Genomic DNA, 24,647 nt, shown 5'->3' with positions numbered 1-24,647 from the left:
TTTAATTGGTAAGGTCAGACTTTGCAGCAGTCTTATCTGAAGCAAATCTCAGTGCATGTAGCATCAATTTGCTGTTGTGATCTTATGACCAACACGTCACACCAGCCATGGAGTTAAAATACTCAACAATTTATCAACACCTGAGTTCCAGTTAGAATTATATAAGTACAAGGCGTTTCCAACTCTTAACTTATCCGACGCCAAGATTGTCAGTCAAACTTTGCAAAAAGTAGAGTCAGCAAGTCAAACAACCACCTGTATTCCATCACTACTAACTACTCTCTCAGATCCCACAAAACAAAATGTCAGGAGAACAAGACCCAGGCGACCTCGAGGCCGCAAAGCCTAAGGGATGGAGTCACAAAACGAGAAGTGACATCAGATGGGTGGCCTTCGTTCTTGGCGTAATAATTGGTTACACCATCGTTGCGTCCACAGGCATGTTCAGAGACAAAAAGCAAAAAGCGTAGCTAACTCAGTATACGCTATCGAATACAATGGCCAGATAAATTCTTTGGTTACTACCTAGTCAAACCAACTATACATGTTTTGGATTCACTTTGTAACGGCCTAGAAGATATCTCGATATTGGCGGTGCCACAACTCAAGGGCAGTTTTGAAAGATGATAAAAAAAGGTTGTACGAAAGAAAACAAGCTGATACTATCTGGGAACCAACGAAGAACGCAATACAGTATCAATTGATCAATAACTTGCAATGGGATAAACAAGTCTCTTCCCATGAATCAAACCCCGACGAACCTGTTCCATACCTTCTGAGACAGCACCCAAACCACCTTTCCTCACTTCTACTGTATGTGGTTCAACCTTTCCTTCATCAACGATCTGTTGCGCAATTGGATACCACTCCTCCGCATACTCCAAATCTCTCGGTCTGGGCTCAAGATCATAGGGAGGTGTCCAACGAATTGCATGCCCAAACTGAGTAGGCGTGCAAACCCATTCCGGGACAACACTACGTCGCGTATGTCCTCGTACAGGAAAGGCATCTAGCGCGACGTAGCGACCACCCGAAGAGCCGATGGCCTCATAGCAGATGGCCATGGAAGATGTATCAGTGATACAATCCAGTGCGTAAGCAAGTGTGTCATTTGTGTGCTCGCGGATATCAGCGCCGCAGGTAGGAGACTTGTAGTCGAACCATGCTTTGGCACCGAGACGGGTTGCGCGAGGTGCTGCGGTGGACGAGCAGGTGGTTATCGCGTTGATACCTGCTTCCTTCAACACCTGCAAAGCAATTGCGCCAGTTGCAGTGCCACCACCATATACCAAGACAGTGGGCATTTCATCTCCCTTGAGGATTTTGCTATAAGGAAGAGGAAGACCAAGGTAGTTGAAGAGTGAGAGTCCAACAGTAGCCAGTGATGCCCCGAGAGTAGAAGCAGTGTTGAAGTCCATCCCGTCAGAAACATGCCAGACAAGTCGCGCCGGAACAGCTACATAGTCTGCAAAAGCACCATTGTGTGGCCTGAGGGGGTTGTTCCCAAATGTGCCCCCAAAGACACGATCGCCAATGCTGATGGGTTTCATGCCACGCTCAGCTCTGAAAGAATCACTCTCAACGGCTGAACCCAAAGCAGCTACGATACCAGAGAAATCTGTTCCACTGGTTGCGCCAATTTGAGGCGACATATCCACGGCTTTGCCATCTACATGATTGATGGAGACAGCGAGGACACGGACGAGAACATCATGTGGTTCGATGTTGGGGAGAGGAGCATCCGTAATGACTGAGACGCTGTTTGGGCCTTGAGTCTTGAGGGCGTTTTGGGAAGTTGGAAGTGATGATTCGACGGTCATTGTGAATGAGAATAGTAGAAACAACAGACTCTGAGTAATAGATGGGTATGAGATGATGGTGAGGGTGACGTTTGGGTGATTTGGAGTAACTCGCAAGTTTTGGTCACCAGTGATCAACTCTATCTGGATAAAACGATCGATCTTGTTGTCATAATCTCTGTCTACTTGAGGCCAAGATCATGTCATTCGATTATCAACTTGGCCATACCGTTTAAACTGGTTCTTGGCCATTCTTACGTTAGAGTTCATGTATAGCCTGATTTAGAATAAAATGCCAATGATGACCTTGCATAAACAGCCATGCGAGATTCTCCGGGCCGTTGAATATGTGCTTAATCTCACTCAGCTTCATGTAAGGGTGATACGACAAAATGCCTGCCGAGCAAACAGGCGGAGAATCCATCAGTAAGCCAGATCAAGATTAGCTTACAGGGCTGTGGAGTAGTGGAACTCGGAAAATTGAGAGTTGACAGGGAGTCTTAGGCAGGGGGTTGGCGTCTATTGGGTCACTGTTTTCAGCTCGGGATATAGTGGAGTTTTAAATGCCGGGGAATCCTTCGAGAGTCTTTTACTAGGGTAAGTAACTGATTAGGACCTCATGTACAAGGTGCAGTGAGTTAACCCATTCTGAACAGAAACAGTAATTACCTACGTTACATGAACTCCACAGGCCTCGAGTCTAGAAGGCATGGGGCTGCAATACCAAACAGCCAAGCTGACCCAAGACATTCAGCCACCATTCGGAATTCACTGGTAATTACTACACTGAACTTATCGTGGCACGGAAAAGTAAGAACTACCCTTGAGAGCTGAGGTAAACTCGTATCCAGTCAATGGTGTTCTTGAAATCCGATGAAGAAATCTCATGGCTCAAACCGAGACTGGTTAGTATGTTGGATATGTCAAATTATCCTCATTGGGAAACTTTGTAAAGGGACGGAGAAATAAGATATGAAAAATAGTAATAAATGTAATTCAAGTAATGGTCCATGTAATTGAAGTACTCCGACCCAATCCTAGTTATTTGACCAGCCTGACTTACAAGCTTGATACTCAGAAATCGCTTGATACAACTATAATTTCCCGTAACTACTTGTGAACCTGACCGGCATCTGTTTTTGAATACTCTCAAGACTTTCTTTCATCGGGTAGATCATCAGCAATATTATCAAAACACATTCTATTCTATCTTCTCGTTACCTCTTTTCCCGGATCTGATCACTTTCCTTCCTTGTCCACCATCACAATGGCCCAAGACTCCCAATACCGCGAACCCATTGCCATAATCGGTTCATCATGTCGATTCCCAGGATCTTCCTCCTCTCCTTCTAAGCTCTGGGATCTCCTCCGCAAACCCCACGATGTTATCAAGACCTTTGACGCCGAAAGGCTCAACCTCGCAAGGTTCTACCACGAAAGTGGTGACACCCACGGTTCCACAGATGTAGCCGCCAAGTCATACCTTCTCGAGGAGGACAGCAGGCTCTTTGACACTAGTTTCTTCGGTATCTCTCCCATGGAGGCTGCGGGTATGGACCCCCAACAGAGGATTCTTCTTGAAACCGTGTACGAATCTTTTGAGGCTGCGGGTCTTACACTCGAACAATTGAGGGGATCTCTTACTTCCGTTCATGTTGGAGTCATGACATCCGACTGGGCGAATATTCAAGCTCGCGACACTGAGACAATCTCCAAATACAACGCCACAGGATCGGCAAACAGTATCATGTCAAACCGCATTTCCTACGTTTTCGACCTCAAGGGCCCTTCCGAAACAATCGACACAGCATGTTCAAGCTCTCTTGTCGCTGTTCATAACGCAGCATTGGGCCTTCTCAATGGCGATTGCGACACAGCCGTCGTAGCTGGAGTCAATCTCATCCTTGACCCGGCACCATACATCAACGAATCAAAGTTACACATGCTCTCTCCTGACTCCAGGTCTAGGATGTGGGACAAGGCCGCCAACGGGTATGCCCGTGGTGAAGGCGCTGGTGCTATCCTTCTCAAGACACTTAGCCAGGCTCTCAAAGACGGCGATGATATTGAGGGTGTCATTCGTGCTACCGGCGTCAACTCTGATGGCCAAAGTCCCGGTATCACTATGCCATTTGCCCCCACTCAGACAGCACTTATTCGCAAGACGTATGCTCGTGCAGGTCTAGATCCAAAGAAGGACCGTCCTCAGTACTTTGAGTGTCACGGTACAGGAACACCAGCGGGTGATCCCGTCGAAGCACGCGCTATCAGTGATGCTTTTACTGGAGATGACATGACTGTCGAGAACCCTCTATACGTTGGATCAATCAAGACTGTCATCGGCCATCTCGAAGGAGGCGCTGGTCTTGCCGGTGTACTCAAGGTCCTCCTCGCTCTCAAGCATCGGGTTATTCCTCCAAACCTGCTGTTCAAGGAGCTCAATCCCTCTGTTGCGCCATTTTATGGTCCTCTTCAGATCCCTATCACTGCGATTCCTTGGCCTGAACTTCCCGCTGGTGTCCCTGCCCGCGCGAGTGTCAACAGCTTTGGCTTTGGTGGTACCAATGCTCATGTCATTATTGAGAGCTATGAAGACGTTCCCACCGAGCAGTCTCTTCAAGACAACGAGGGTATCCTCGGACCACTTGTTCTCTCCGCTAAGTCAGGTGGATCTTTACTTCGAACAGTTGAGACATACAGAAACCACATCCAGTCCAACCCTACTCTGGACATCACCGCCCTCAGTGCAGTCCTGCAGGAGAGACGCTCAACTCATCGTGTCAGGGCCCATTTCTCTGGCTCATCACGTGAAGCTATTCTTTCTGACATGCAAGAGTTCATTTCCAAATATGGCAAGGCTACGGGCGACAACATTGGCCACGTCCCCAAGCTTGTCAATCCCCGCGAGAGATCGGGTATACTTGGCGTCTTCACTGGTCAAGGCGCTCAATGGCCTGCTATGGGCCGTGAGCTTATCCACTCGTCGCCCATCTTCAGACGCACTATTGAAGAGTGTGAAGCTGTACTGGTAGAACTTCCTGAGAAGGACCGACCCGAATGGTCTCTTATCAAAGAGCTTACTGCCGATGCTTCCACATCTCGCGTCGCAGAAGCTGCCATCTCGCAGCCTCTTTGCACAGCTGTTCAATTGGCCCTTCTGAACCTTCTCACCGCATCTGGTGTCAAGTTTGACGCCGTCGTTGGCCATTCTTCTGGTGAGATTGGCGCCACATACGCAGCTGGTATCATCACTCTCAAGGGCGCAATGCAGATCTCGTACTATCGTGGTCTCCATGCAAAACTCGCCTCTGGAACCGATGGCAAGCGAGGTGGTATGATGGCAGCTGGTCTGTCACCAATGCAAGCTCGAGAGTTTGTCGCAAGACCCGAGTTCAAGGGTCGCATCGGTATCGCTGCTTGCAACGCTCCTCGTACTGTTACACTATCCGGGGATCTTGATGCAATTTCCGAGGCGAAGAATGTTCTTGATAAGGACAATGTCTTTGCGCGTGAACTCAAGGTCGACACGGCGTATCACTCGCACCATATGCTTCCTTGCGCTGAGCCATACTTGCAGGATCTTCTAGCCTGTGACATTGAGGTCAAGCAACCTCAGCAGGGACAATGCGTGTGGAACTCTAGTGTACGCGGCGACACTCAACTACTACGCGGTGATCTCAACAGCCTCAAGGGCCAGTACTGGGTGGATAACATGGTCCGAACTGTTCTGTTCTCACAAGCCATCGAATCGTCGATTTGGCACGGAGGTCCCTACGATCTCATTGTTGAAGTTGGTCCTCATCCGGCATTGAAGGGCCCAACTGAACAAGTCATGAAGGCATCTTATGGTTCAGTTCCAGTCTACACTGGAGTCCTCGACCGTAAGAAGACAGCCATCGATTCTTTCTCTGCTGCCATTGGCCTTGCTTGGGCTCAACTTGGACCTGGGTTTGTTGACTTCGCCAACTATCGCAACGCTTTCTACGAGTCCAACATGGCCCCTCCTGTCAGAATGATCAAGGACCTTCCTACTTATTCCTGGGATCATGACAAGGTCTACTGGCGTGAGGGTCGTATGTCTCGTCGCTTCCGTTTAGGCAAAGACACAAGCCATGAACTCTTAGGTCGTCGAACTCTAGATGACAATGAGTTTGAACTGCGCTGGCGTAATGTTCTTAAGCTCAGTGAGATGCCCTGGCTACGCGGACATACCGTTCTCGAGGAGGTTCTACTTCCTGGCGCTTCGTACGTTTCCATCGCGGTCGAAGCGGGCAGACATCTAGCTGCCGATGCGGACAAGGCTTTGGGGGTTGTTGAAGTTGAGAACATTGAGATTCTGAGACCTGTTGTGGTACCTGACAACAACACAGGTGTTGAGACACTGTTTACTGCTCGACTTGTTGAGAAGAGCAAGGATGTCATCAAGTCTCGTTTCTCTTACTATGTCTGTCCCGATGAGACTGTTGGATCGATGCTGCAGACTTGTATGGGTGACCTCGTTATTCATGTCAAGTCTGACTCCATCGACGATGGCTATGCTCTCCCGCCAAGGGACCAAACTCCCCCCAACCTTGCCAACATCAGCACCGAGCAAGTCTACTCTCTGTTCAATGGCATTGGTCTCAGCTACACCGGTGCTTTCAAGAGCATCACTGACATCAATCGTTGTCTCAACTACGCCAGTACCACGAGCACTTGGGAGGCTGACACCCTCGGCGACAAGTATATGCTCCACCCAGCCGTTCTTGACGTCGCTTTCCAAACCCTTTTTGTCGCCAAGGCTCATCCTGCCAGTCGACAGATCACTTCCGCCCTTCTTCCCTCGCACATCGACCGTGTCCGTGTTGATCCATCGGTTCAGATTGTCAGGCCTGACGTGTCCAAGGCCGAGATTGAGACATGGGCTATTTCGCAGACTGCTACTTCTCTTCGTGGCGACCTCAACATCTACGACTCCTCATCAGGTGCGACATTCCTACAAGTCGAGGGCTTAGCTGTTAACATGGTCGGGGCTGCTGAAGGGGCGAGCGATCGGTCCATGTTCTCCAAGACTATTTGGGGTAACGACGCGTCACTCGGCCTTCTTGATCCCAAGCGCAATGAGGCTCAGGATGCAAAGGGCATGAAGATGGCAGATGCTGTTGAACGCGTGGCCATGTTCTATGTCAAACGCATCGTCGACCAAATTCCACCCTCTGAGCGCGGAGAGTTTATCTGGTATCACCAGCGCATGTTTGAGGCATTCGAGGAACACATTCGCGTTGTTGCAGCTGGTGAACATCCCATCATACAAGCCGACTGGCTCAACGATGATGCTTCTATCCTGGAAGCTATCAACGCCGAATACTCAGAGGAGATTGATATCAAGCTTCTCCACGCCGTTGGAGGTCATCTTGCTGAAGTTGTCCGTGGCAATGAGCAACTCTTGGAAGTTATGACCAAGGATGACATGCTCAATCGCTTCTATATGGAAGGTTACGCCAGTATACCGACCAACAGATTTGTCGGTGACATCATGAAGCAACTTACCTTCAAGTTCCCGCGCGCCAAGGTTCTTGAAATTGGTGCTGGAACTGGTGGTACCTCTTGGAGTATCCTCAACGCAATTGACGATGCGTACGACTCTTACACATACACTGATATCTCATCCGGATTCTTCCCCAACGCTGCAGAGAAGTTCTCTTCTTTCTCGCACAAGATGGTCTTCAAGGTTCTCAATGTGGAAGATGAGCCTTCGGATCAGGGTTTCGAGGAGGGCTCTTACGATATTATCGTCGCTGCGTTGGTTCTACATGCGACGCATGATTTGAAGCGAACACTGCATAACACTCGGAAATTATTGAAACCAGGTGGCTATCTCGTTCTTTTGGAACTCACTGGCATCACCAGCGTTCGTGCCACATTCATCATGGGAGGTCTTGAGGGATGGTGGCTCGGTGGCGATGACGGTCGAAGACTGACTCCGCTCGTCACAGCCATGGAATGGGACAATCTCCTGCAGGGTTCTGGGTTTTCAGGCGCTGACACAATTGTCTACGATCTTCCAGATGAGGCGAAGCATTGTACTTCTGTCATTGTCAGCCAAGCAATTGACGATGACTTCTTGCGTCTCCGAGAACCTTTGTCCTACAAGTCTGACTTCCCATCTCTTACCGATCCCCTCATCATCATCGGTGGTAAGAAGCTCTGGACAAGCAAGGTCATTTCTGAAGTTCAGAAACTACTTCCTCGCTCTTGGAAGCGCCAGATCAAGCTGGTCGAGAGCATTGACAAGATCGATGCAAGCAATTTGCCGTCGCGTATGGATATCATCCTCCTACAAGACGCAGATGAGTCTGTCTTTGCGACTACTATTACCCAACCTCAGCTCAGCAACCTTCAAACAATTCTTATGAGATCTAAGAATATGCTATGGGTAACAACATCAGGCAAATCTCATGCTCCTCGCGCAAGTCTCATCCAGGGCATCACGCGTGTTATCCCTGCTGAGCTTCCCCATCTCAACGCCCAGCTCCTTGGCATACCGTCAGAGCAGACCCCAGTTCCTGCTGCCAGTCACACGGTTGAGGCTTTCCTGCGGCTGATTCAGGGTGAGGATGTCGCAAGGGATGGGAAGATTCTTTGGGCACAAGAATCCGAGCTCGAGATCTCTACTGATGGTAAGACTGTCATTCCGCGAGTCATTCCTGATCAGACACTCAACGAGACATACAATGGCTCGAAGCGGGTAATCAGCAAGAAGGTTGATGCGACTCAGTTGGCTGTTTACACTGAAGTCGTTGACGGTAAAGTAGCTTTACTTTTCATTGACAACCAGGATGCAGTTGACGGTGTCCGGGTCGATGTCCATTTGACTCTGCATCTTCCCGGTTTCGATGATGAGAGTATCTACATTGTCTTTGGCAAGACTGACTCGTCTTGGGTGGTCGGTCTGTCACACACGAACGGCTCTGTTCTCTATCTCAATTCGGAGATTCTTGTTGCTGTTAATGAAGACATCACACCTACCCAACTTGCTTCTGTCGCGTTCACCATCCTTGGGCGGTCAATTGCTATTATCTCTCCCACTGAGTCATCTGTACTCTTCTATGATGCAGATGAAGCCTTCGCCCGTATCATCGCTGCCGAGTTTGTAACGAGACATCTTCAAGCCCAGTTTGCTACATCCAGAGCCGAGGCACCCACAGACTGGATCAAGATTCATCCTCTGGCTTCGCACCGCGCCATACAGCGAGCCATTCCACATAACGCCGCTATCTTCATCGATTGTTCGGATGGTACCACGTCTCTTACTTCCACATTTGCATCTTCAATCCCAGCGAGCTGCCGAATGTATCGTCTTGGATCTGGCCTTCTCTCTGCTGCTCTCGAGACGTCCAAGATGACCACAGCGACCTTCCTCGGTCAGTGTATCGATGCAGCTTTTACTCAACAAGTCGCCGAGCCCGAAGTCATCCCAGCTTCGGCCCTCGCAGGATCCAGTTCCAGTATCTTCGGTGCCAAAACTTTCATCACAGATTGGACCAACAAGACCGCTCTACCAATAACTGTCAAACCTCTCCAGCCACAGGTACTCTTCAAGCCCGACAGGACGTATCTCATGGCGGGTATGGCTGGTGGTCTGGGTCTCTCAATCTGCGAATGGGCTCTTAGGAACGGTGCCAAGCACATGGTCATCACCAGCCGTAACCCTCAACTCCCCGAAGCCACCCTCCAGGAGGCTCAACGACTGGGAGCTACGGTCAAGGTCATGCCCATGGATCTCACCGACAAGGAATCTGTCCAAGCTTCTGTCACTGAGATTGAGGAGCATATGCCAAAGATCGCCGGTGTTTGCAACGCAGCCATGGTTCTCAAAGACGGTTTCTTTATCGACATGGACGCTGACCAGCTTAACAACACACTCGCAGCCAAGGTTCTAGGATCAGAGCATCTCGACAGCATCTTCCACGACACCAAGCTTGACTTCTTCATCTGTCTTGGCTCCGTGGCTTCAGTCATTGGCAATGTCGGACAGTCAAACTACCACGCAGCAAACCTCTTCATGGATAGCCTCATCAACAAACGACGCACTCGGGGACTTGCAGCTTCCATCATTCACATTGCTTATGTTACTGATGTTGGATATGTCACACGAGAGGAGCGTGATCGTCAGCTTGACTCTCACTTCCGCAAGGTTCGTCTCATGCCTACTTCCGAGACGGACGTCCATCATGCTTTCATGGAAGCTATCCGCGGCGGTAAGCCAGATAGTGTTATCGGTAGTCACGATATCATCATGGGTATTGAGCCTTTGACGGAACCTGTTCCTCTGGATCAACAACCACTCTGGATGAAGGACCCACGTTTCGGATACTTTGCACCTCCCTCGTCCGTTCATTCCCAACAGGAGAATGGTGTCGTTGGCTCTGCTGGCAATGTCCGGCAATGCGTTGAGGAGGCTGACAGTGATGAACAAGCTGTCGCGGCTGTCATTCATGCCTTCTGTGGCAAGCTGGAGACTATGCTACAGCTTGCTTCTGGTAGTGTCAATGTCTCGCGTCCTATCATTGACCTTGGCATTGATTCGCTTGTCGCTGTGGAAATCCGAACCTGGTTCCTCAAAGAGCTTGGTGCCGATATCCCAGTCGTCAAGATTCTTGGTGGTGATACAGTTGAACAAGTCTCTACGCTGGCCACCAAGAAGTTGATGGCTAAAATCTTGGAGACCAAGGCCTCTCAGCCGCAGGATGTCAAGTCAAAGCCAGAGATCGAAAAAGCTGCTCCTACTCCTGCTCATATGCCTGTTTTGCAAACTCCTCTGGAGTCCTCGGCTACTCCATCTACATCTTCACAGTCTGTTACATCGTCGCGCGCTTCGCGAGATCCCTCACCCTCTGCAACATCTCGTTCCGATACATCCATCACGAAACAAGACCTCAAGTCCAGCACCATTCTCACCGACGAGTCTTCCAGTGACTCTGGTTCTCTTAACTTCATTCGTGAGCACCACATGTCTCACGCGCAATCTCGCATGTGGTTCATCACTCAACACAGCGATGACCCATCGGCATACAACATGGTCTTCCGCTACCAAGTCAAGGGTCAAGTGTCCATCACTCGTCTTCGCCACGCTGTTTCCACCACAGCTCATCACCACGAAGCTCTACGTACTTGCTTTTTCACGCGTGTCGGCGATGGACAGCCTATGCAGGGTATTTTGGCTTCTCCTCGTGTCGAACTCAAGCATGTCGCTATCGAGCAGGAAGAAGATGTTGACGCCGAGATGAAGCGCCTCTCTAGTCGCTCGTGGGATCTTGAACAGGGAGACACATTTGAGCTTGTTCTGATGAGTCGAGATTCGGAGAACCATGAGCTCTTCATTGCTTACCATCACATTCTCATGGATGTTGTCGGCCTCGGCATCATCATTCGAGACCTCAATGTGTCTTATCAGATGAAGCTTCTCGATCGCAACGCTGCTTCTTATCTGGATTACGCCTCTGCTAAGCTCAGCAGTGACGAGCTTGAACAGCGAGTGTCATTCTGGAAGTCCGAGTTTACAACCTTCCCTGACCCTCTTCCACTTCTTCCTATGGCCAATGTTACAACCCGTCCCGATAACACGATTAATGCCTGCCATCATCAATACCGCGAACTCACATCTGAGCAGTTCCAGGCATTAGCTTTAACGTGCCAACGTCTCCGCATCAGCCAGTTCCACTTCCACCTCGCTCTTCTTCAAGTCCTACTCGCTAGATACACTGGAACTGAGGACGTTTGTATTGGTATCGTTGATGCCAATCGCTCCGATCCCAAGTTCGCCGAGACGGTCGGATACTTTGTCAACATGCTCCCCATTCGTTCTAGCATCAGTCAAGACGCCAACTTCTCTGAAATTGCTCGAGGGGTTTCCCAAAAGACGCTATCAATCCTCAGCGAGTCGGCGCTACCGTTCGATACTCTTCTCAACGAGCTTCAGGTGCCCAGATCAGCTAGCAGCATGCCTCTATTTCAAGCTGCACTCAATTACCGTATGGGATCCATTTGGGAGATGCCGTTTGGCGATGCTGAGATGAAGCTGTCTGGTGTCAAGGATGCTGATAACCCGTATGATCTGAGTCTTGGTATCGCGGAGACACCCACAGGCTGCGTCGTCGAGCTTTATGCCTTGGCTTCTCTGTATGGCGAGCACGCTTGTGCTACAATTCTTGAGTCATACATCCGTCTCCTCGACGCATTCTCTCAGTCCCCCGATCGCACTATCGATGGTGTGAATGTGCATGAGCAGACTCAGGTTGCTCATGCAATTGAGCTTGGGAAGCGGACCCGTGATTGAGTATGACTGGGCGCCAACTCTCTCGCAGCGTTTCCAGGACATCGTTCAGCTGTATCCTGATCAATTGGCCATGAAGGACTCTACCATGGAGGTAAAATACTCTGAGCTCAACAACCGTGTTCAGAATGTTGCCAATGCTCTTCTTCACGGCGGCTATACTGAGGGCTCTTGTGTTGCTGTTCTATGCGAACCCTCTCTTGACTTTGTTGTTTCCATGCTGGCTATTCTTCACGTTGGTGGCATCTACATGCCATTGGATGTCAGTCTGCCAATATCAAGACATCTTTCCATGATTGAAGTAGCCCAGCCAGCTCTAATCATCTATCACTCAGCTACGGAGGGTCGTGCCAATATTCTACGCTCTGTGGGTAATACTCAGTTCCGGGAAATTCTTCTCGACAACCTCGATCGCGACTCGCCTATCCACGTCGCTTGCACTGCTGAAGCAGATGCGCCCGCTGTTCTCCTGTTCACTAGCGGCTCAACCGGTAAGCCGAAGGGTATCACTCTTTCGCAAGCCAACTTCATCAACCATCTCGCCCTCAAGAGTGACCTCCTTCGCCTCAAACGAGAGACAGTTCTTCAGCAAAGCTCTCTTGGCTTCGACATGTCTCTCATCCAGGTTTTCTGCGCTCTCGCCAACGGTGGTCGTCTCGTCATTGCGCCCTCAGATCTCCGACGAGATCCCGTCGCACTATCCAACCTTCTCAGCGAAGAGCAAGTGACACTGACCATTGCCACGCCATCCGAGTATCTAGCTTGGTTCCGATATGGGTACTCATCTCTTCTTGAGAACCAAGGATGGAAGCATGCTTGCATGGGTGGTGAGCAGGTCACGCGTCAGTTGAAGAATGAGTTTGCTCGTCTTGGTCACGTAGGATTGGAACTCACCAACTGCTATGGACCGACCGAGATTACTGCTGCTGCAACTTTCCAGACCATTCATTTGAGCGACAGCAGCGACACCGATGATCTTGCTGTCGGCAAAGCTCTTCCAAACTACTCTGTCCGTATTCTCGACTCATTTGGTCAGCCTCAGCCTATTGGTCACATTGGTGAGATCTGCATCGGTGGTGCTGGTGTCACTCTCGGATACCTTGACCTTCCCGCTGAAACAAGTCGCAAGTTTGTGACTGACTCTGACGGACGGCGGTTTTATCGAACTGGCGATCAAGGTCGTCTCTTACCTGACGGTACTCTTCTTTATCTTGGTCGTCTGGAGGGTGATACACAGATCAAGCTTCGTGGTCTACGTATTGAGCTAGAGGAGGTCGAGGCAACTCTAGTCAAAGCATCAGATGGACTCTTTTCAGGTGCCATCGTTTCTCTTTGTAGAGACATCCTCGTTGCTCATGTCACTCTTGTGGCAGACAATGAGTCAATTGACCAAGAGAGAGTGACACATATCCTGTCCAGCGTCAAGCTCCCCCAATACTCAATTCCCGCTTCAATTACGGTGCTACCCAGCTTTCCTACCACTCCCAATGGCAAGATCGATCGAAAGGCCATTGCTACTACCCCGGTTTCTGAGTCTTCCTCTGACAATTCCACGGAGAAAATGACTGTTCGGGAGGGAGAACTCCGTCTTCTCTGGGAACGTGTTCTTGCTGGCTCTACTCGCATTGCACCATCCTCCGACTTCTTCCTTCTTGGTGGTAACTCACTATTACTTATGAAGCTTCAGGCCGCCATTCGAGAGAGTATGGTGGTGCCCGTCTCAACTCGTGTGTTGTACCAAGCAAGCACACTTCGTGGTATGGCTCAGGCTATCGAGAAGCTTCGTCAAGAGAAGGCTACAGAAGACATTGAGAGTGAGATTGACTGGGATGCTGAGACTGCCATTCCTCAATGGCTCGTTAGACAGCTTGATGAATCAACCTCTTCGCAAAAGAGTCGAGCACCCAAACCGAAGGGCATTGAAATCATGATGACCGGCGCCACTGGCTTCCTTGGTGGACATCTCCTCCAATCGCTCCTCGCTTCTGATTCTGTCAGTAAGGTTCACTGTATTGCTATCCCAGCCGATGATGAGACTTCTCTACCACATAACGACAAGGTCCAACACTACACTGGGAGCCTTCTATCCCCAACTCTAGGCTTGACCTCTGACCAATGTGAAGAGCTTGTCAACAGTGTTGATGTCATCATCCACGCCGGCTCCAATGGCCATTGCCTCAACACCTACGACTCTCTTCGTACTCCCAACGTCAAGTCTACCCACTACCTAGCTTCCATGGCCGCCACTCATCGCGTTCCCCTTCTTTTCCTTTCGTCTAGCCGTGCGGTTCTCCTTTCTGGGAACAAAGCACCACCTCCTTCCTCTGTCTCCGAGTTCCATCCCTCAACAGATGGTCTTGAAGGTCACATGATGACACGATGGGCCAGTGAAGTCTTTTTGGAGAAGCTGGCCCAGCGTGTTCAGGCTACCGGCTCACATTGGTCGGTGTCTATTCATCGTCCTGCCGTTGTTGTCAGTGACCAGGCTCCCAACTCAGATGCTCTCAACGCCATCCTGCGATTCTCCATCTCGATGCGCTGTGTACCTCGTCTTGATAGAGTTGAGGGCTACATGGATCTCGCACCACTTGACAAGGTCGTTTCTGAGATGTCGGATTCAGTAATTAAACTTGCACAAGGCCAATCTGAAGAGGCCGCTTCGGTTCAATTCAAGCATCATTCCAGTGGTGTGAAGGTGCCTGCTAGCAAGCTGCGAGAGCATCTCGAGGGTTCTTATGGTATTCAGTTCGAGGAGCTCGAGTTGAGGCAGTGGATGGATCTTGCAGCTGAAGCTGGCATGGATCCGCTCATCACAGCTTATATGGAGGGCATCCTTGAGAATGATGCCCCCATGGTATTTCCTTACATGGGCGAAGTAAGCCGGTAAATCTGGGGATGTAAAGATGTCAATTGTTGTGGTTTGTTTTTCTTGAAGTATGAATGAACCCATTTCTTTCTGTTCAATTGGTGTTTCTTTTGGTTGCGTGTAAAGCAAGAAGTTTTGGGGTTATTGCGGGAGTTCGGAGTCATCTTGAGTATATCGTTAGGTTTATTCGTGTTCTTCGTCTCTTATCATTTCAGTATTTATTCCCTATTTGATCAAAGTTCTATCACAGTTATCTTTATACTATGTCCCGTCGGCGTTGTCAATCCCGTCTCGTAGCATTTGTCCCATGCTTGATGGTGCGGTGCATGTTGAATCACAGATACCAATTCCGTCTTTCTGACCTCGTAAGTGAGTTACTTTTAGGCTGAATCATATAAGGCCATATTATGCGTAAGTCAACATGATCAGCATGAGGAGTAACGAGAAGGAAGCGGTGGAGAAAGTCAACGTGGTCGTCTGAAGAGGTTTGTAAGCAAAGTGGTGTTTCATGACTCGGACTGCGGACGGCGGACTTTAGCAAGCTGGTTTGTAAGCTATTTTTTGACATGTCAGACTGTTACTTGAGAGAATGAATGGTTGGTGTTTCACCGGTAGTGAGATTGTACGTATGATATCGCGGCAGTTGAGCATGATCCGTCCTATCACATCACACAAGTTAATAGATTCTTGTCTCTTATTCTCACTGATAGTTCTTGTCCGGTAATATCCCACTCGCTTCGGACCGGATATCGGTTACCGATGGCCCGGAATCCACTCAATTGACACGCATCACGTAGGTGGTATAGGATAACCAGAGAGGTGCCCCCTTAGCGTAGTAAGAAGGTGCCCCTATAAGCGAATTTTAATTAGGTTATTTTAAAGTTAATCTATAAGGTAGTTTATTAATTTCTAATTAGATTACCTAGATAATAAAATAAAGTATCTTTTTATTTAAAGTCTTTATATAATAAGATAAATCTTAATATAAATTTATTTTTTATATTAAAAAATATATTAAAATTTATTTATTTAATATATTAATAATATATTATTAATATATTATTAATATTTTATTATATTATTTTATTAACTTATTTTATTTTCTTTTAAATCTTAATAATTTAATATTAATTTTATATAATTTCTATAAAAAGATTTTATTTTAAGTAAAAAGAAAAAATTAATAAATTATTTATATTAAAAATTAAAATAAATAAATTTAATATATTAATAATATATTATTAATATATTAATAATAATCTATAAATATATTATATTATAAAAATAATAATATATTAATATTTATAAATTCTAATTAATTTAGCTATATTTATATATTAAAGTTTATAATATAAATAAGAATATTTATTTATAGCTTAATAATATTAAATTAATTAAAATTATTTAAAGAATATATAATTTATATTATTCTATATAATATAATATTAAAACCTATTTATAATAAATTAATTAAGTAAGTATACTATAATATATTATTAATATATTATAAATATATTATTAATATATTATAGATTTAATATTATATAAAGTATATTTATATTAAATAAAAGTTAATCTTAAGTTATTTTAAATTAGAATTAATTTTATTTTATAAGTATAAATATATAAAAATAAAGATCTATTAATATATAGCCTTTAAACTTTATTAATCTTATTATTATAAAGTTATAAATAATTATTAATTAAAAATATAAGATTTAAAGAGTAAATTATAAAAACTAACTTTTAAATAAATAATAATTATATAAGTTTAATTTAATTTATAATATATCTATAATATATTATAACCTAGTTAATAAACTAGTTAATAATATATTAATAAAATCTTATAAAGTAAAATTAAAAGGTTATATAGCTAGATAATTTATATTAAGCCTTTAGCTTTAGGCTTTATTAATATTAACTTTAATTTTATAATAAACTTAACTTTTTTATTGCCTATTTAATTACTATTAACCCTGCCTATTGCCTTTATAACTTAAAGGCCTTAATTATAATTACTACTTACCTTTCTAATTATTTAAACTAATTAATATATAAATACTTATTATTATATATATTAATTTTATTTAGGAATTCCTCTTATATATATAATAAACCTATAGCTAGCCTTTTAATAAGCTTTTTCTTAAGCCTATATAGACTCTTTAGTATTATTTCTAGCTCTTAACTTTTTATATATAAAAAATAAAGCTTATAATTAAAGGCTATTAATTTAACCTTAATAAAGCTATTTATCTTCTTAATTATATAAAGGTTAATAGCCTCTATATATAACTCTTTTAGTATTATTATATTTTTATAGAACTTAATAAATCTCTTAATAGTCTTAATATTAAGATTAAGAAAGTAATTACTATTAATAAGTCTTAGTTTAAAGATAGTAGCTAGTATTATATTATATAAGACCTATAAAAGTAGTTAGTAAAATGCTATAAGGGATTAAGATTAATTAATTTAGTTTATTTTAATAAGATAATTAGTAATAAGTAATTATAGATATCTTAGATAAGTAATTAATTAAGGTTAAAAGAGGAAAAAGTTATTACTATTTATATAGTTTAATAGAAGCTTTTTTTATTTATTATTAATATTATAAAGTTTAAGTAATTACTTTATTAATTATATTTATATTAAAAACCTTATCTTAAGAAAAACTATATATAATTCTTTAATTTATATAAATAAATAAAGTATTATAAATAACCTTTAATAAAATTAAAAAGGGTAAAAGTAATCTTATAATTATATATTAAAAAAATAAATAAATAATATATTATAAATATATTATTAATATATTAATAGTATATTAAATATAATTTAAAAATTATATAGAAATAGAAAATAATTAATATATTAATTATATACTATAGAGTTATATAAGCCTTAGCTTTTTTAATTAATTACCTAGGTATTTATATATTAACTATATATTATAAATATATTATATACTAATTATACTTATAGTTAACTATTAATTATTTTATATAGGTTATTTAATATATTAATTAGTAAATTTAAATATAATATTAATATTATATTTTAAAGCCTATAGAAATACCTTATATTAATATATTAAAGATAGCTTTATTATTACTTAAGTAATAACTATTTTATCTTTAAATCTATTATATAGTTAATATAATTAAATAATATAAAGACTATAGTATAATAGATTATTTATATATTATTAATATATTATTAATAGATTATATAGCTATTATATATTTACTATTTAAAAAAGGCTAAATTAAATAAATTCTCTATAATATTATTTTTTAAGCCTTTATATTAAAGACTCTTAATATACCTTATATAATTTTAATTTCTTATAGTAAATATACTTATTTACTTTCTTTATTATTAAAAATACTATTTAATATACTAGCTAATATTAAATAGATATTAATAAAGCTAGAAAAAGCTTTTAAGACCTTAAGTATATATATATTATTAATATATTATATATATACCCTTAATATATTACTAATATAATATATAAATATCTAGCTTTAATTATTAGCTATTAAGTAAATCCTTTTTAAATATAAGGCTATAATTTTATTTAATATTTACTTAAGCTTTATTAATTAAGACTATTTATACTATTTTTATAATAAAATTAAATTAACTATTTTCTTATTAATATATTATTAATATATTAATAATATATTATAGTATATTTATATATTCTATTAAACTAAAAATAAATTTCTTATAATTATATTTTATTATTAATAAGCTAAGCTATTTAAAAGTTTAAATCTTTAATTATTTTAAATTAATATAAATTTTAAATATATTACTATTAATAGTAAGAAAAAGATTATTTAGGCTTTATACTAAGAATATAAAATAATAAGTATATATCTTCTATATATTATTAATATATTAAGTATTTATTAATAATACTTTAATTATTCCTCTTATTTAAGTAATTATTAAAGGGTAATCTATATATATTTATTTTTTAATATTTTTAAAGATCTTTAAATATCTATTTAAAAAAATATCTATTTATATTAAATAGTAATATATTTATAGAAAAAGACTTTTTAATATTATTATTAATTAAGATATAGATATAATTACTAATAAATATATTATTAATATATTATTAATATATAATTAATATTTAATATAGGTTTTAATTAATATCTCTATAAAAAGGTTAATTCTATAAAAAATAAGCTTAAGTATTTAAAGAGATATTTTAAGCTTTACTATATTTATTATATAAAGGGAATAAATAAGTATTTACTTATATATTATTAATATATTACTAATATATATACTTAGAAAAGCTATACTATTAAACCTTTAGTAATAATATTAATCTATAGAATTAAATTATATAATATATAATAAATCTACTTAATATAACTACTTATAAAAAGTATAAATAAAGGCTTATTTAACTTATTTAAAGTATATATTAATAATATATTAATAATATATTAATAATATATTAATAATATATTACTTATATATTATATAGACTACTTATTATTTTTAGACTAAATATAATATAAAAATTAACCTTAGATTACTTATAGCTTTAATTAAAAATTCTTATCTATAGGTATAAAGTAAAATAATATACTTAATTATATAAATTATATTAAATCTATATATTAAGTATTATATTAGTAAAATAGGTAATATATTAATTTATTAAAGGTTATCTATAAGTAAATAATCTCTAATATATTAATAATATATTACTAATATATTATTTAGCTATTTAAATTATAATAAATACCTTATTTAGACTTTAAATATTTTAAATTATTATAATAATAATTAAGGCTATAATAATACTTTATTTTAAGTATAAATTAAATAAAGCTAAAAGTAAAAATATAAGCTATATATTATCTATTTATTATTTATATATTAATAATATATAGAGTATACTTTAAATTATAATAGCTTATTTATTAAAATAATATTAGCTTTAGTATTTTAATTACTTAGCTATCTAATAATATCTACCTCTATATTTAAAGTATTAATAAAAAGTATTAAATCTCTTAGTATTTACTCTAGAAGTAAATTAAAAATTATATAAATAGATTTATTTAATATATTAAGATATATAATATATTTATAATATATTATTTATAGAAAAGAAAGTAATTAATTATAATAGTTAATAACTCTTAATAAAATACCTTTTTAGCCTTTTATAATAATAGCTTTAAAAGTAATTACTATTTTTTTAACTTAAGCTATTATAAGTATAATCTTTAATTTTAAAAATTAGTCCCTTAAATAGATTCTATAGTAATAAAGATAGTAAATTAAGTTAATAAAGATCTTAAGTAATATTTAATATATTATTAATTTATTAATAATATATTAATAATATATTATAAGACTTTACTTTATATTTATAATAATTATTTATTATTAATTAATATATTATTTATATTAAATTATTTAAGTAAAATATAAATATTAATATTAAAGTATTATTAATATAAAGTAATAATTAAAATACTAAGGAAATTAAGCTAATATATTATATATATATTATTAATCTTTTAGTTATTTATTAATAACTTTTAAGCTATATATTATTATCTTATTACTTTATTACTATTTATTAATTAATATATTAAGTAAATATTAATTACTATATTTATATTTCCTTTATAGCTTAATAGTCTTATTTTAATAAAGCTTAAACTATATAAGTATTATTAAAGTTAATAAATAAGTAGATTATTAATATATTAATTATAGATTAATAATATATTAATAATATCTTATTATTTTAATAGTATTTATAAATCTATTAAAAAGAAAAATTTAGCCTTTTCTTTATAATAATAAAGTTAAACTAGAAATATTAATAATATATTAATTATAAATAGATAATATATTACCTAGCCTTTATTAATAGACTAATAGAAATAACCCTTTTTAATCTTAATAATATAGAGATAAGTAAGAAAACTTTAAGTAAACTCTTTTTTATTAATATCTTAAATATATATTAAATATATTATATAGATCCTATTAATATATTAATAATATATTAATAATTATTTATATTAAGATATAGATTAATATTTACTTCTTTTATAGTTATAATATAATTACTTATAAATAATATAAGTATAATAAGAGCTATAGTAAGAGGTATAGTAAATATAATAGTAAATATAATAGCTATAGTAAAGGGTATAATAGAGGGTATAATAAAAGTTATAGTAAATATAATAATAAATATAATAGCTATAGTAATAAGTATAGTAATAAGTATAGTAAGCTTAATAATAGAAAAAGAAAATATATTCTTAGTTTAAATAATAATCTATAGATAATATATTAATAATAGATCCTAGATATATAGCTAATATATATATAATATATTAATAAGTTTTTTTATTTTATATTATTTTTATTATTTAAGGGGAAAATAAATAGAAAACTCTTTATTATTATTATTATCTTTATTATTAAAAAATACTTTAATTATTATCTATATAATATATTAATAATAATAAATTAATTAATTAATAATATATTAATAATACTTTTAATTTATTATACTTTTTACTATCTATAGATAAGAAGGCCTTTTTAATAAGTATAATAAGGTAAATACTTTCTTTTAAGTTATTTTACTTAAGTTAAATAATATAATTATTATAAAATTTTAAATAAATTTTAATTAATATATTATTAATATATAAATAAAGTATTAATAATATCTTAAATAGAAAATATACTCTTAATAATAATAAGGTTAATAGTAATATTATTACTATAAATAGCTTATATTATTAAAGTATTATAATACCCTTTAATATAAGTTTATAAATTCTAGAAAAGCTTAAGATTATTTTATAATATATTAATTAAAGATTATAAATATATTATTAATATATTAATAGTATTTTATTATATTATATAGTTATTCTACTTATTTAATATTAAGTATATAATAAAAGACTTTACTTTAAAGTAAAATTATTTATTTAAATTAAATATATAATTAATAAATTAATAATATATTATAAATATATTAATAATATATTAATTATACTTTATTATATTTAAATTTATAGTCTTTAAATTAATATAGCTTATTATTATTTTTATTAGTAATATACTTAAAATAAAAAGAGTAATCTTTAAGCTAGCTAAATATAATATATATAAGTATTATAAGGTAATAATTAATAAATAATATATTAATAATAATTCTTTAATAATATATTAATAATTAAATTTAAAAGAATATATAATATATTACTTTAATTATCATAAAGAAAAAGTAATAAAGAAAAAATTTTTATAGAAAAAATAATATAAATTAATTAAGAAAATACTCTATAAAAATATATAATATTAATTAGCTAACTACTTTATAGATTAACTTTAAAATAATCTAATTAAAATTTACTTATAAGGGCACCTTCTTATTACGCTAAGGGGGCACCTCTCTGGTTATTATATCCCTTATCACGTAGCGCCGTAGTTTCGATTCAGTGTCTCCACGCCCGGATATTACATTACTAATCTAATTTAGCATGTAGCGAAGCATCTAGCAAGTTCGTTTTACTAGAAAGAGTGAGCGGTGAAGCAATAGTGGAGTGAATTGAACGTGGCAGAAGCGGAGGGGCATTGTTTGAGAGAATGATGAAGAAGAGGGTCCTGAGTATGTGTCTCGACCTATATATATATATGTATATAAACCACCAACAGATGGAGTGATAGTTTGACTTTAGCACGCAATTCTCTACCATACCCAATTCATACCACACCTCCATTAAATCAAATCAAATCAACAATCGCCCATCATGAGCTACACTCTCTACGACGCTGCTATCCTCCACACCAAGGAGGCTCTCCAGTCCCTCTCTGCCATCCTCAAGAAGGCCGAGTCTCACGCCAATGCCTCTTCATTCCCCGAGGCCAAGCTTGCCCCCGACATGCTCGACCTGAACTTCCAGGTCTTCTTCCTTACCGACACCGCCCAGAAGATTGTCGCCCGCACCACCGGCACTGAGCCCCTCACTCTCTCTCGCGACGACTGCGCCAACTTTGAGCAGTACCAGGCTCGCATTGCCCAGGTCCTCGAGGTCGTCGAGAAGGCCGACAAGGCCACCGTTGAGAAGCGCGCCTCTGAGGTCGTCACCATTGGTCTCGGCCCTGGAAAGAGCGCTGATATGAAGTGCCGCGACTACGTTCAGGGTTACGGCATTCCCAACATCTTCTTCCACCTTACCACTGCCTACGCTATCTTGAGAAAGGAGGGTGTTGAGATTGGCAAGCAGGACTACATTACTCCTTTCATTGGCCAGTACCTTCAGTAAATTAGCGAAAATTGGGATAAATAAAAAGGAATGATTTACGTTTGAATACAATATTAGTTCATTATGCTCCGTGATTAATTGAATATTTTGTTATGTATGCTGTCATGATACTTTGTCCCTTGATCTAGGGTAACTGCCAATCAAAAGGTCGTTGTAATATAATCTTTGCCACGACCCCTCCATGAATCAATTACAATTGCATCTTACCTCTAAGTCCACCACCTAAACTCTCCATCAGCATCTTCTATCGCCACCAAAATGGCCGCGCATTGGTGGATTCTTCGCGCAGTCCAGTCCCTCGAGGTACGCGCCTTTCTCGCCCTTTCCCTCTATCGCAAATACTGACATTTTCTGTTACAGGACCACATTGTCGCATCCGTACGCAAACAGCCCTTCTTTCGCGTTGAACCACGGTCGCTAACACCCGTCTAGATCCTCCGTCAACCCGGCTTCCACCGTGCGGTAGGCCGCATACACAAGACGATACACGAGAAGCAACACGGAAGAAATCCCCACGAACCGTTGGCCCCTGGCGAAGCGACTGGTACGTTGGTTACTATGACTTTGCCACACGCGGAATTAGGCTGACAGAACCGACAATAGCGGATCCAAATTCTGCCAGCAGGAACGAACGCTTCGCGAAGCACTTTATCGACGAGATCAAGAACCAATTTAGAGGAAAGCCGACCGAGTTTCCGGGCGACAAGACTGGAAAGTGAAGAGATGCGATACGACACGACAAAGATGGATTGATTGGATTACGATATTATGATACCCCTTCTATTACCGACCGAATACCCCTCTCTTGACCATAAATTACAAAACGAAAAACCAGGAGAAGCTTGACCATAGCCTCTATATAGGGCAGGAAGAGATGGAACATGATTCATTAGCATGAGGCGGCATGGCCAATTGTTTGGGACAAAGGAAACATGAATACAGCAACTCGAATACAGGCAACTGATGTGCTTGGCAACCTCTATGACGACAATGTACTATTCGCCGGTTCCATGATCAAGTTGAAGGGGTCAAGGCGGACATGGTCTATTTGGTGGGCATGCCACATAACAAGCTCAACATCCTATATGGCATCTTGAGTCCACCCATCCAGCTTCCATACGATCCGATCCCTGTTGCTGATATCAATTATGACTACACCATCGCGATACCTACTGTACGCAATAGTGTACTGTAATTGATGTCACCGAAAGAGACTCGAGCGTATGGAAGCTTGGTATGTCGGTCGAAGGGAGCCACAGACTATAGTATTTAGGACAGAGTCTCAGTCGATTAGATGCCACGACAAGACTAGTATA

At 39.2% G+C, this 24,647-nt stretch overlaps 4 protein-coding genes across 4 annotated transcripts; 3 read left to right on the top strand and 1 right to left on the bottom strand.

Annotated features, from left to right (window-relative positions):
- Positions 1-704: 704 nt before the first annotated feature.
- On the bottom strand, positions 705-1,820 carry FPOAC1_009733 (uncharacterized protein; the record flags this gene model as incomplete). Its single annotated transcript, XM_044854154.1, has 1 exon — positions 705-1,820. The coding sequence occupies one exon, from the start codon at positions 1,818-1,820 to the stop codon at positions 705-707; it is 1,116 nt and encodes a 371-aa protein (XP_044706824.1).
- A 1,246-nt stretch (positions 1,821-3,066) lies between these two features.
- FPOAC1_009732 (uncharacterized protein) lies at positions 3,067-15,001 on the top strand (the record flags this gene model as incomplete). Its single annotated transcript, XM_044854153.1, has 2 exons — positions 3,067-12,075; positions 12,146-15,001. 2 exons carry the CDS (start codon positions 3,067-3,069, stop codon positions 14,999-15,001), a joined length of 11,865 nt encoding a protein of 3,954 aa, XP_044706823.1.
- A 7,814-nt stretch (positions 15,002-22,815) lies between these two features.
- On the top strand, positions 22,816-23,331 carry FPOAC1_009731 (uncharacterized protein; the record flags this gene model as incomplete). The annotated part of the gene is made up of 1 exon (XM_044854152.1): positions 22,816-23,331. The coding sequence occupies one exon, from the start codon at positions 22,816-22,818 to the stop codon at positions 23,329-23,331; it is 516 nt and encodes a 171-aa protein (XP_044706822.1).
- Positions 23,332-23,589: 258 nt separating this feature from the next.
- On the top strand, positions 23,590-24,050 carry FPOAC1_009730 (uncharacterized protein; the record flags this gene model as incomplete). The annotated part of the gene is made up of 4 exons (XM_044854151.1): positions 23,590-23,634; positions 23,692-23,709; positions 23,764-23,875; positions 23,935-24,050. 4 exons carry the CDS (start codon positions 23,590-23,592, stop codon positions 24,048-24,050), a joined length of 291 nt encoding a protein of 96 aa, XP_044706821.1.
- Between the last annotated feature and the right edge of the window lie 597 nt (positions 24,051-24,647).

The sequence above is a fragment of the Fusarium poae genome, chromosome 3 (genome assembly GCF_019609905.1).
Source record: "Fusarium poae strain DAOMC 252244 chromosome 3, whole genome shotgun sequence".
In the NCBI taxonomy this organism is placed as follows: Eukaryota; Fungi; Ascomycota; class Sordariomycetes; order Hypocreales; family Nectriaceae; genus Fusarium; species Fusarium poae.
This window is presented reverse-complemented; position numbering and strand designations above follow the sequence as displayed.